General features: G+C 39.8%; 1 protein-coding gene across 2 annotated transcripts in view; it reads left to right on the forward strand.

The window, feature by feature from the left end:
- The window catches only part of CTNND2 (catenin delta 2), a 396,723-nt gene that overhangs the window by 353,197 nt on the left and 29,002 nt on the right, over positions 1-14,524 (forward strand). For both annotated transcript variants that reach the window (XM_053466296.1, XM_053466295.1), the window contains one exon: positions 11,655-11,865. In XM_053466296.1, coding sequence (XP_053322271.1) covers positions 11,655-11,865 — 211 coding nt within the window. The remainder of the gene's footprint in view (positions 1-11,654; positions 11,866-14,524) is intronic.

A 14,524-nucleotide genomic window follows, 5' to 3' on the forward strand; every position in this document is an offset into this window, starting at 1 on the left:
TTAAGGGGGCAGGTGCGCTTTAATCGGAATTAACACATTGGCTACAATTAACTAGCTGTTGCTGGGAATCTCCAAGGTCCTGCTTTTTTAACTGGATATTTTGTATCTCAACTGCACTTGACCTTGACTGAAGACAGTAGTTTATGGGATGTGATCATGGCCATGAACCAAGGCTTTCTCTTGCACCATTCTCAGGAAAAGCAGCAGTACCAATTTCTATTACGAGAGTGGGCTACAATTCTTAAAGAGACATTTGAAATAGAAATCATAATAATAACGATTTAATCTGCTTTAAACTATGTTTTTAGTAAGGATGACCCTGTAGTAAAGCTGTGTTAATCAAATAATAAAATCCTGACATTCTGATAAAGACCTGCTTAGCCTCTATCCGCCCTCAAGAACATAACATACTGTTTCGGGTTTCACATGTTATTGAACAGTTAAGCTTGTCTTTTTATTTAGTTGTTGAAAGCAGTGTACTATGTCAGTCTTTAAAAAGTTGCTTTGTAGCAAGCAAAGCATTTATTTATGTATGAAAACATATGGATAAGCAGGTTGGGGATATAAAAAAAATCAAATAGAAACATCTGAGCATAGAGTATAAAAGAAGATATGAAAGCATATATTTATTGCTGATTTCTTGAATATAGTGCCAAGAATATTTTGTATTTGGATAACACTGCTATTTAATATTTTATACAATATAGGAATAAAGATACAATTTACCATGCATACATATAACTTCATTTGCAATCTCCCGACTTATTCACATCTAATTTTCCACAGCACATATTATTGCTAGTACCTCACCTCATAAATACTGGATGTACCAAATTGTATAGACAATATGATTTTTTCCAGGGAAATTTGCATCAGGACCTTTATGTTTAAATAACAATGCATTTTAAAAATGTATTCTGTCAAAGTACTTTACTGAAATAATTAATGACATCACAAGGACATCCGTGATGATAATGGCTTTTTCTACCAGTAATATATGCAGTTTGCTACCAAGAGCGTGACAAGCAATGTAATCTATTGTTTTGCAAAGCTTGCCGTCTAATATTGGTAGTTACACAGAACCACACAGAGAGCCAAAGGCAGAAAGTAAAATTGAGTTATTCCATACTGGAATGAGTGCCAAATAAGCCCATCTTACATTAAACACAAAAATGCATTTTGGCCTAGGAAAGCTGGTCCATGGGGAGCAGCATACACTGGAGATGGGGTGGCTGGGGTCACTGCCCTTGATCATGCCTAGGACATTGCCCAAAGTAAATACTCCTCTGAATTAACATATTGGGCAAGCACTACTATTGAAAAATACAGCTCAAATGACAAATATATATATATATATATATATATATATATATATATATATATATATATATATATATACAGTCATATATTATATTATTTGGTTGTGAAACATCAGGAGTTTAGAGATCTTCATATTTCCTGAGCCACTTTGTCGAACCACACTTATTTGTATACTATTTGTCCATCAAATTAATGTAGTATCTGAATTGATTTCTGGGACTTCTGCTAGCAAATATCTATTGAAGTAACATTTTTTTCTTACGCAGCTTGCAAATAACACAGTTATAGCAATTTCGCTTATCTGCGTTTCACTTATGAGAAATATTACCATTGTCACTGATGAAAATCATTGGCTTTAACCTCTGTTACAAGCTGTATAATAAAATGGTTACATCAATTGACATACGTATGTTGGCAAATGTCCCAGAAATCAATTAAAAGGACACTCCAGCTATCTCATGCACTTAATGATTATAATAGCTCAGTGCCACATTCAAATTAACATTTTGTTGCATGCAGGATTCATCATCATGCCCTCTGTGCATTTGCTCTCTTTAAGTGACTGTTAATCATATGAAGGGGGAAATATTAAAAAAAAAAAAAAAAAAGTTTAACAAAGTAAATAAAGTTTTCAGTTTAACCCCTGGAGTGCTTGCAACTATTTAATCTAACAACAAATAGGTTAAGTTATTGGTTTAGATGTGTGATATGAGTTGGATCAATACATATACAAGTTCTATTTATGCTTTAGGTTTAATTTCTAATTAATTCTATATGTTAAAAAAACATAGTCTATGGCTCAAAGACCAAATGCAAGTATTTGGAAACCTGTTCCACCTTACTAATTTAAATGTGTGATGTATGTTACTCCAACTCTCAGGTGCCTCTCATCAGGAGTGCCCTCAGGCTGGTTCAAAATTTCTCGAAAAAGGGCTGATCCAAGCCTTCTCCACTCCAATGTAGAAAGGTCACGTAAACCGAGGTTACGTGATCTCTCGGGTAAACGTGTGGCCGCTCACAGCTGGAGAGAAAGCTGCACTTGTAGTAAGGGGGTGAGTGAGGAAAACAGGAAGAGGGTAATGGAATGACTATGCATGTATGAATGTGTATGTAAGTGTGAGCATGGCAAACATGGCAAAGACAAGATATCTGGGGAAAAAGATGGCACTGGGAAGCTGTTTGAGGACCACAATGGTACTGGGAAGCTGTTTGGGCACGGACATGGCACTGTTAAGCTGTTTGGGGACAGAGATGTCAGAGGCAATATTTGGGCAGAAATATGATGCTATGAAGCTGCCTGAGGACAAATATGGCACTTTTCAGGTGTGTGGGCATAAATATGGCACTGTGTGATGCAAATGTTGTGGGAATGTTGGGGGATGTGCTAACTTAACCAATTTGAGCATCTGTGATCTTTCTAGTATAGCTGACATGGATGACTGATCTTGGTGAAAGTGGTTGAATTTACACTCTTCATGTCACTAGGTGCATGCACTGTGTGCACAGTAAGCACTGTGTTGCCTCTTAAAGTTCGATAATCAAAGCTATCATTGAGGCGTCTATTGAGTCAAAAATCTACTACTTGTCACTGTATTTTCCACCCATCTATAGTGCTGATTATATTGTGATTGTAAATGAATACTCTAGCCCTTTTTGATGATGTTGGAGACCATTTTGAATATACTGCAGTGCATTTTATGCTTGCAAGTCAGTCCAGCCATTCTTCAGACATACTTCTGTCTCATTTAACTCCTCCTGTAGCTTACTCTACTAAAAGCAGGAAGCATACAAAATATTTCTAGCATGTGGTCAGTAGAAGATCTATTTTAGTCAGTAGAATTAAAAGGGAGTAGCGGCAAAAAATAAATTAGCAGCGGCTAATGTTTCCTGGTTAGAGGAGGTGAAAAGAGACAGAACTCCAATAACTAAACAATGCCTGGTCCATGCTAAAGGATAGCATTGTTAAATATCTGGAAGTAAATGGTTTACATGATCAAAAACAGCACATATTTACTACAGGAAGATCTTGTCAAACTAACTTAACTGGGTAATTAAGATAATAGACCAGGGAGGAGCTGTTGATATAGCCTATCTGGATTTAGCCTATTTTAGGATTTTATCTCAAAAAGCAAGTAGGATGCTGGGTTACATTAGGGAGACAGAGGGAAGTGATTGTGCCACTTTTCAGATCTCTGGTCAGTCCTCACCTAGAGTATTGTGTACAGTTCTGGAGACCCCATCTCCAGAAGGATATTGACACATTGGAGAGAGTTCAGATGACAGCTACAAAAATGGTAAGTGGTTTGCAGGACAGAAATTATCAGGAAAGGTTAAATGATCTTAATATGTACAGTTTGGAGGAAAGAAGAGAGAGTGGGGATACAATATAAACATTTAAATACATAAAGGGATTTAACGAAGTTCAGGAGGCAAGCTTATTTGAAAAGAGGAGCAATATTAGAACAAGAGGTCATGGTCTAAAATTTGAACGCCAGAGGCAAAGATGTAATGTAAGGAAGTTCTACTTTACTCAGAGGGTAGTAGATAAATGGAACACTCTCACAGCAGCAGTGGTGGAGGCTATCCCCTAATAAGTAAGGGGATTTAAACAAGCATGGGATAGACATAAAGCTTTCCTCACTATAGGACCTGACCAAAGACGTATGGGGTTTAAACAATAGGCAGACTAGATGGGCTGAATGATTCTCGTCTGCCGTAAAATTCTATGTTTCAATGTGCATGCAGCAAAATGCTTTGGAATTTGTATAAAATGGACTAAATGGATAACCATGAAATGTAGGTTGTAGACTTCATTGTCTGTAAACCTAATTATTGGTGATATTGGTCTGTATAGTCACCTGTTTTTTTTGTAATGAACTACATACCATGTATACCGTATTGGCTCGGATATAGGCCGCCCCCGTATATAGGCCGCACCCTAAAAGTTTGGTGCTTTTTTAAAGAAAAAGTTTTTTTTCTTTAAAAAAGCACCAAAAAAAACATGTTGCCACTCTGTCCCCCCCCCCGAGATATGCTGCCACTGTCCTCCCTCCCCGAGATATGCTGCCACTGTCCTCCCTCCCCGAGATATGCTGCCGCTGTCCTCCCTCCCCGAGATATGCTGCCACTGTCCTCCCTCCCCGAGATATGCTGCCGCTGTCCTCCCTCCCCGCGATACGCTGCCGCTGTCCTCCCTCCCCGCGATACGCTGCCGCTGTCCTCCCTCCCCGCGATACGCTGCCGCTGTCCTCCCTCCCCGCGATACGCTGCCGCTGTCCTCCCTCCCCGCGATACGCTGCCGCTGTCCTCCTCTGCCCCCCCTCCTCGACTTACCGGAGCAGACTCCCGGTGTCTTGCGGGGCCGGCGAGGGACATCTACGCAATACGCGTATGCAACTTCCGGTACCGGTACCGGTACCGGAAGTTGCATGCGCGTATTGCGTAAATGTCTCCCGCCGGCCCCGCAAGACACCCGGGAGTCTGCTCCGGTAAGTCGGGGGTGGGCAGAGGTAAAGCGCTTAGATAACCTCCCGTGCCGGCACCCCCCCCCCCGTGGGAAGTGCTCGCAGGGGAGGCTGTCTGAGCGTATCGGGGAGAAGGATGCAGGTCCCCTGCACCGCTGCGGGGGATCTGTATCTTAACCCCGCTGCCTGCCCGGCGCCCGGGACTGCATGTCCCGGGCGTCGGGCGCTAGACCCCGAATATAGGCCGCACCCCCACTTTAAAAACTTAAAGTGGGGGAAAAAAGTGCGGCCTATATTCGAGCCAATACGGTAATTTAGATGGATGATTATATGCCACGGAACTTCCCTAAAGAGCTATTGCGAACTCCATAGTTGAGCCTTTCTGTTTGAGCATTAAGCACATACTTAGATATTCATAATTTAGTCTGACAGTTTATCCTGATATCTTTATCAGTAGCTCAAATACGGTGCTGTGATTTGGAATATTTCCTTATTCTACAAGACAAATTAATATCTGCAATGCATGAACTAATGTCTCACCTTGATAAATTGACCTGTGGGACAAATGGTCTAATAATTTAATTTAGCCCCAAAGCATTTCATATATATATCGGCTTAATTTACAGTGGAGTTACAAACGTTCCACTGATTTGATGCAGTTGCAACAAGTAGATGCAATATTGTAACACAATAACACAGTTGTAATACTATTTTACAGTAAGATGTACAGGAAATTATATTAAATTGGTATTTGAAAAATGAAAAAGTCATGTTCTAAACCATGTTTTATAGGTGGTTTACACTTCACTGCATTTTAATTTAGTTTGGATTGTTTAATTAGAACTAAATAAGCTGACTTTATAATAATCAGTAACAGCCTTAGTCATGATGGGTACAAAAAGTAAAAAAAAACAGCCTGGTCCTTATGGGGTTAATTATCCCTTGCCCCTTTTTTTTAGAATTTTGGGTTGTTTTAAAATGTTATGAGACTTGGTTCCAACTGGCATTTTGTATTAGGAATATAGAAAGGAAAACATTTGCCAGAATTATACGTCAGTTATTTTTTTCTGTCTGCCCATAATACATTAACATACCTGGGAACTCTCCGGGTTTGACCCAGAGATTTCCAGGTGAAGTACTGCTTCTCCTGTTCTCCAGGTCAAGACCCGAATCCTCCGGGTCACGGGAGTGGAGTCTTGACACGTCCCGCTCCCCACCGACTTTCCCTTAAAATAGGGGTGTTTCCCAATGCCGTCAGTGGGAACGCCCACCAATATCAGCGGGAACACCCCCTGATGTCAGGGGGACCTCCCACCGATGTGAGCGGGAACGCCCCCTGGCGTCAGGGGGACCTCCCTCTGGCGCAAGGGGGACCTCCCACTGATGTCACGGGACTGCCCGCTGACGTCAGTGGGCAGTCCTGGCCCGCAAGGGAAGGCTCCAGGTAGCCAGAGCCCAGAAGTTCCCAGGTATGTACGTAAATTAAGTAAGTAGTGCTTTCATCTTGCATTTACAAAAAATCAGGTTATGCAGACAACCCCCGCTGCTACTGGCACTTCTGCCAGGGCTTCTATGGTGGAGCACCGGAAGGTTATGTCACCGGAAGGTTATGTCCACCCATTGGCTCCGCTAGACACCAGGGAGTCTGGGGGTGCATTGGTAAGTCTAGGGGGGGGACAACATTATACCCCAGCTGGCAAGAAGCAGAAATCATACAAACCACACAAGCTACCATAGATCTCTGCTCCAAGAAAAAACACTAAGGTGTATCACTCTTCTATGTTTATAACGTGCCACTATTTAACAGTAGATTCAGCAGCATCACTCATTGGTTACACTGTGCTCTGAACAAAATATACTATTTTAAGTAATGAAGTGTCATTTGAGCACATGAGTTTGTTAGAATTTTACTTTTAGTTGAAAATATTATGATTTACTACACATGAACTCAAAGGGCTTTTGCAGGTATGCAAATGATAAGGGTGATGTAGGAAGGAAACATTTTATTATACTAATATTTTTGTATTGACTTGCATTTTACTTTTTATTGCATTTAACCATCTGGAAAATAGATTCAGATTCCTAAGAACACACAGTTAGTCTAATGGATAGTTGCCAACATAGTTAATAATCATTTTGAATTTAGACATGTAAATATAATGCCTCTTTATCCATTAGCATCATTTTTCAGTATGGCCTTATTGGGGGGGGTTAACAAAAAAAACTTGGGGAATTAACAGAAGAAAATTATAATTGAGTTAGATCACTTAGAGACAGCAGAAACTGTTATACCTTATTCTACTCTTTAATTTAAAGGGAAACCCCACACTCTAATGTATATGAGAGCTGATTACCCTTTAAATTTATATGATATAAATCCCCTATATGCATTTGCCCCACTGTTTTCCCTGCATGTGTTCCATCGATCACATCTATCTGCATGTCACATATTTACCGCCAATAAGCTCCAGAGCTGACTCGTCAAACAGCAAATCTGTGGTATAAAAAAACCCCTGTGCGCATGCACCAAAAGCACTACTACTGATTATTTCCTTAAGGTATATTTTTCCTATTTTTTTACTTTAAAAAATGTATATGACAGTAGTTACAAAGTTTGTAATGTTTAGCCTATGCAGAACCAACATATTTTTTAAAGTTTAATAACTCATAGTTAATAAAATTAAGACAGATTAGAAATCAAAATTGGTTTTTAATTGCACATTAACCAACAACCACACTACAAAGGCTTTTTTTTATATAATTAGATTTTTTTAAGACATAAGGACAAACAGAAAATATATATATATACAGAGCCGGCCTTAGGTGTTCTGGCGCCCTGTGCGGACTACTCCTCTGGCGCCCCCCATCCCAAAAAAAGAAAGGAATAAAAACTTGTAACAAAACTTGTAACAAAACCCCAATCACTATATACTACGCCAAACATTGATGTGGTGTAGGCGTACCATTCATTGTCTGGCTTAGTAGTAGGGATCTGTGATAAAGAGCGGGGTGCCGCTTGAAACGCGTCAGATTTGGGGTTTCCTGTGCACTAGATGCACTTAGGTGTGAATTATGCTTTTTAATCATTTAGTAAAATAAATAAAGCTGGAAGTTTTTTTCAAGTGCTGGATCGATCCTTTTGGTTTTTTTTGTGTTAGTAGTAGGGATGCACCGAAACAAATTCTGGACTGAAACCGAAAGTGCAGCATTTACCTGGCCATAAACCGAATATAGATATATATAATTAACAGCAATCACATTCCTATCATGCCCAGGCATACCCAGATTCCAGGATGTACTCGCAGACTTGGCATGATAGGAGTATGATTGCCCTATCTACCCCTTCTCACTCCCTTCTCCCTATCTACCCCCATCTAACTATCTACCCTTTCCCTCTTTGAAGTTCACTTACCTTTCAGGAGTCCTGCGGTGGGGGTGCAAGGCCTCTGCCTCCCAGATGGGAGTTATGATGTACTTTTAGAGCATAATTAGATCATGAAAAAGACATTGGAAATGGTACAGCATAACACCCATCACTCTCACACACTTACTATTCCACACATATACCAATCCACACGCATACCAATCCACACACATACCAATCCACACGTATACCAATCCACACATATATACCAATCCACACATATATACCAATCCACACATATATACCAATCCACACATATATACCAATCCACACATATATATACCAATCCACACATATACACTAATCCACACATATACACTAATCCACACATATATACCAATCCACACACATACCAATCCACACATACACCAATCCACACATACACCAATCCACACACATACCAATCCACACATACACCAATCCACACACATACCAATCCACACATACACCAATCCACTCTCACTGAATGCTTTCCTACCTTTCCTCTTTTCTCCTTACAGCTCCTTTTTCTTCTCTTCGCTCCTCTTCTTTAGTTCTTCTGTCTTCTTCCGGGTCAGAGGGCACGGACAGCGGTGGGCGCGGCTACAGTGTTGTGCGCCGGGATCTGACAACAAACCCCGGCGCACAGCAGCTGTTGCCGCATGGATCACAAGGGAGCGGTATCGGAGGTCTTTAACAGACCTCCGACTCCCTTGAGTGATTTTAAGCCGGGTTCAAGGGAGATCCTTGAACCAGCTTAAAATCACTCGAGGGAGCCGGAGGTCTGTTAAAGACCTCCGATACCGCTCCCTTGCGAGCCTGCTCCTCCAGCGGCATTACTGTCCATCTCTGGAGGGGTGCCGGGTGCCCCCCTGATGAGCGGCACCCGGTGCGGACCCCCCCCGCTAGGTACGCTATTGGCGGCAGCGGCACGCTACGGTGGCGGCGGACCCCGCGGCGGCGCCCCCTGGAGTGTGGCGCCCTGTGCGGTCGCACAGGTCGCACACCCCAAAGGCCGGCCCTGTATATATATATCTATATATATATATATATATATATATATATATATAGCGAAAAACAGTAAAAACAAATATCCAGACGCAAGCAGCGGTAAATATAACATAAGAATTATAACTATTATAAAGAGTAGGATGCGGAAACTGCAAGTTTCGTTACTTAATAATATCATCTTGAGATGAGTGGAGACGAACATTAAAACAGTCATATACAAATATAAAAATAATACGACATTAATATAAAAAAATGCTTAATTCGTAAATATGAGAATAATTCCCTATGTGGTATATTGTATCGTTTTTGTATATCGGCAAAGCGAATAATTAGTTTTCCTTCAGTAAAATCTGCGAGGGTATCAATCCCGCAATGTTTCCACAAGAGGATATTCAAATCTTTTATGTAAAAGTGTAGTGTTTCAATTGGTGAGAATTCAGAAAGAAGTGTTGATAAACCATACATATTCCGAATTCTGAATAGCGAATTCAATAAGTCTTTCACTAAAGAGCTTGTAATCGTCAATTTTTTTATGATACTATTATTAAGCCAACTTAACTTAAGTGGATCTGAATTATTACAAATTTCTTGCAATTGAATCATCCTAAATTATGTTTATTACTTAAGCCCCATGCAAGTACATATGATATTTGAGAAGCATCTTGTAATCTATAAAGATCTGGATAACCAATTCCAACCTGGGAGATCTCCCTCCTCAAAGTTTTCTTAGGGATCATGTCAGGCCCCCAACCAGGCCGCGGAGCTGCATATCTCTGTCTTGCTACTGTTTCCCTGTTTTGCTACAATCCATTCCTGGATTTCCTTATGCTCTGTACTGTGCTTCTGATTCCTTGATTCCAGTTCTGCTCTTTGCTTCAGCTCTGTTCCCTTTATAAGGTGTGCCCCACCTGTTATGTTTGTCTCAGTCTGCAGTCTACAGGTATGTCTTTCTGATATGTGTTTAGTTTCAATGTTCAGTTTATTAGTACTTCCGTAGGCAGGGTTTAGTGTTAGGACCCACCGAATATTGGAGTACTTTGGCGTAGAGGTGGGCTAAGCATACTATGGCCATAAGATGTGACTAAATCTCCAATAGTTATCATATAGTCTTAGGCTAGTCCTGTATTTATGTGTGTAGCCTGTCCCTGTAACCTATATTCCTCATTCTGCAACCTGCTTTTATAGTGCTATAAAAGATCTTTTAAACCAACTGTTTAATCCAAATGCCCGCAGGATCTCCTCCATAAACTTCCAAGTTAACTCTGTCAAATGCCTTTTCTACGTCTAAGGCTAATAGAACATAGGGAGTTTTCCTACGGTGTATTTCTTCTAATACCGTATTTGCTTGATTAGGTTGCCTGCGTACATCGCCCAGCCCTTCCCCGGCTGTCAGAGAGGAGATTTCCCTGCACCGATGGACGCAGACAACCCCTGCTGCTAATCGCACCTCCTTCCAGCTGCAGCGGAAGTTGCCTACGCTATGCATCTACTCGCTGCCCCGACTACACACCAGGGAGTCATTTCTGTAGGCAGAGTGCTCTATGATATGCCTTTTAACCCCCTTTATGCCACTCTGCCTCCAGAAATGCCTTTTAACCCTTTATACGCCACTCTGCCTCCTGAAATGCCTTATACCTCCCTATATGCCAGAGTGGCATATAGGGGTAACTATTACAAAACAAGTGCAACAAACTAAATCCAATCAGTAAGTGACACTATTCAGACTCAACATATTCATGAATTAATATATTTGGTCTTGCATGACCTATTTAGGAAAAAATACTTTTTTGTGAAACGCTTGCTAAACATTAGAAAACAACAATAAAGGACACCTTTTAAATAAATCTGTAATGTTTATCCAAAAGATTCCAGCCACAAAAGAGGAACTAAGTCATAACACCTACATTTTCCCCACAGTGTTAATCAGTTTTATGTTGTCAGCAGTGTGATATTATTCCAGAAGTGCTATCACTAGATATTTGATTTGTTTGTTATAACAAAGGAAACAAACAGAACAAAATGCACCAACTAACATATCATTAATACTTATTTATACTTTATACTTAATACTTATCATAAAGAAATAGATAATGAGTTTACAAATAAGTTTGTAAAGCCATGAAAAGTACTTTATTGTGATGTAAACCATGGAGGTCAAATGGCTTCTAAAAAAAAAAAAATAATTCTAATTGCTAATTATTGCTTTTTACCAATATTTTTGCAAGAATCTACTGTATGTGTACACCTAATAAAGTTTAGTAAGGTTCTAAATTTACTCACGTTTTTTTTTTGCTTGGAAATACTTATTATGTTAAAATATAGTTTTGTTTTAAGTTTAAAAGTGTTAGTTTGATTCATTATTCAGTAACAAGTTTCACTTTGAGGTAAAGCATTTTGGAAAAGTAATAATTTTACAGTTTTATTTCCAATAATGTGTTTGTTTTGTTTTTTAATAGGCAAATATGCCATGCGGGACCTTGTCCACCGTCTTCCTGGGGGAAACAACAGCAACAACTCAGGGAGTAAGGCGATGTCAGATGACACTGTTACAGCTATCTGCTGCACTCTTCATGAAGTGATAACAAAAAACATGGAGAATGCCAAAGCCTTAAGGGATGCAGGAGGCATCGAAAAGCTGGTTGGCATTTCGAAGAGTAAAGGAGACAAGTATGTTAGAATGAGCCAATATTTTAGGACATTTGTACACCTAATTGATGGCACTTTTATATGGTAGCTAATTCTAAATGCATGAACGGTGCAGCCCTCTCCAATTTAGTTACATGAGTACTAGTGTGTGTATTTATTGTCTTAGAATTTGTCACAGGGCATGCTTTCATCTTATATTGTTACATAAGATTAATTGATATATCTGTACATTTTTTCAAGACAATAGTTGTTTAGTTTGTATTTTTTTTTCTATTGGGTTAATTTATTAAAGGTGAATTACAATTAAGCTGGTAAAGGTGAGTTCACATTAGCAAAGGGACCATCTGTGCTTAATGATACAATATGCAACAAAACTTGCAAAAATGCAATCCAATCAGATAAAATAATACAAAACCTCTCAATTTAATGTTAGGCGGCTCTATAGCCTCTGGTCCTGTGCAACAGTACCGAAGAAATGCTAATGTAATCACGTTTTTTAAAAATCGATCATAAACACAATAGAAAATTTGCAGGTGAGTTTCCTATTAGTAGAGGGTAAATTACTTGAAAGAATAATATGGGAAGCAATGCTAGACTATATTGAGGCACATACAATTATTTGTGTTATTCAACAGTATTCTCATTCTTTATCCTCTATGTTGTTAATGAATTAAATGAGTGGCACTTTAAGGTGACAGCCGCCTGATGACATCAGTGTGGCCGACAGCTGGATTTGTGCTGCCTTAATTTTTTTCTGCGCACTGGAGCAGCAGATAAGTATGTGGTCATGTTCGCAGCGGCCCACTGGGCAGGGCTCCAGGACAGCATGTGTAGAAAGCGTTCAGTATTAATTTAACAACATGACGGTTTATTGCAGACAATGCAATAAATTGTCACAAAAAGCAAGAAGGGTGCTGGGTTCTATAGCTGGAGGAATTAGCAGCAGGAAGAGGTGAGATCGTTCTGCCACTTTAAAGATCGGATCAGATCTTTACATAGAGTCAGAGCCGGCCTTAGGTGTTGTGGTGCCCTGTGCGGACTACTCCTCTGGCGCCCCCCCTCACTACCCCCCCTCTCTGCCCCTTCAAACTACCCGCCCTCTCTGCCCCTTTAAACTACCCCCCCTCAAACTACCCTTCCCCTCTATCCCTTCAAACTACCCCTCCCCTCTACCCCTTCAAACTACCCCCCCCTCTGCCCCTTCAAACTACCTCCCCTCTACCCCTTCAAACTACCCCCCCCCTCTGCCCCTTCAAACTACCCCCCCCTGCCCCTTCAAACTACCCCCCCCCGCCCCTTCAAACTACCCCCCCTGCCCCTTCAATCTGGGCCTGCCTACTCTTCTACATCACAATGCAAAAAATAATTGTAATAATAACTTAGATTGAAATGTGTCCAACCAGTCACGTGGAGGTGTGTGTATGTTCTTGTATAGCCACTAGCATCTAGTAGCTGAAGGATAAACTGCCTCCTTCATTCACTATACTACACTGTACCATGAACCCACAAATGGTTAATAACTTCCCAGAGCGGAAAAGGGGAAATGTGGACATTGTTTCTTCTGATTTTATGGTTTAGGAAATTTTAATCGATGGGGAGATTGCACTCAAGGGCAGGTGATTTGGATATTTAACTTGGCTTCCACAAATCAAATTCACAAAAAAGCCACAAGCAGATGCATCAAATATATTTGGGGTATCTAATTTGGGTTTGCACTGGGTTAAAAACCACCACAGTTATAGTTCCTGCATATCACAGCCCATATTTATAAGCACTTCTGCTTCCTCAAAAAAGCTTATCTTTAACTTAAAAAATGTTACAGTACATTATATACAGTATGGACAGGTAGTTATGGGTCACCTTAATCTATTTATTTCATTTAACTCCTGAATCCCCAAAACAGTTATGCGGATTTCTGAATGGAGTTTGAACAATAGTAATTTATTTAATTCATCTTTTTATTTGGATTCAAGATAATTCATTATTAGACTGTAAGGATAAGGTGAACTTAAATTTGCCCTACGTTGTGGTGCATTATAGATGAAATTGATAGACCTGCCATATACTTCAGCAAGTTAAAGTCAAGCGTAACCTATGTTTAATTACCTTTTTTATAACATGTAAGAAGGTGTCACAATGCAAAGAAATCATTGTCTCTATAATGTTCTTGAATGTTAAAATAGGCCTGGTATGGAAATAATCTAAATCAATGCTATCAAGAAATCAATCCTGTAATGAAAAACTTGCTCTTTTCTTTTCATTTGCTTAAGATAGGTTACGTGGTGCTTGACTGCTCATTCTGAATACCAATTAAAAAATCTGACCAGCAACTCTGCATTTAGAATTCCAGTAGCTATGGTTGCAAACTGTATTACAAAGTACGTGCTATTATATTGTGCCACCAAGCATGAAAAACTTTCCTATAGAAACGGAAGTCCAGGCAAAGTCACTTAGAAAGAAAGTTAAGAGATTTCTAGACATTATAGTTGCATCTGGTATCTGGCTATACAAATTAGGTCAGCATGTATTGTTCGAGAATATAAACTTATTTATCTAGTTCTAAATATTTGCAGATTAATTATTAGCCTTAATTTTCTTAATACTATAAACATATATCACTACTTTCTTATCCGTATTATTGTACTATTGATTAATTAAAAGTGATATATACAGGCTGTCA

Source organism: Spea bombifrons, chromosome 5, assembly GCF_027358695.1.
Source record: "Spea bombifrons isolate aSpeBom1 chromosome 5, aSpeBom1.2.pri, whole genome shotgun sequence".
In the NCBI taxonomy this organism is placed as follows: Eukaryota; Metazoa; Chordata; class Amphibia; order Anura; family Pelobatidae; genus Spea; species Spea bombifrons.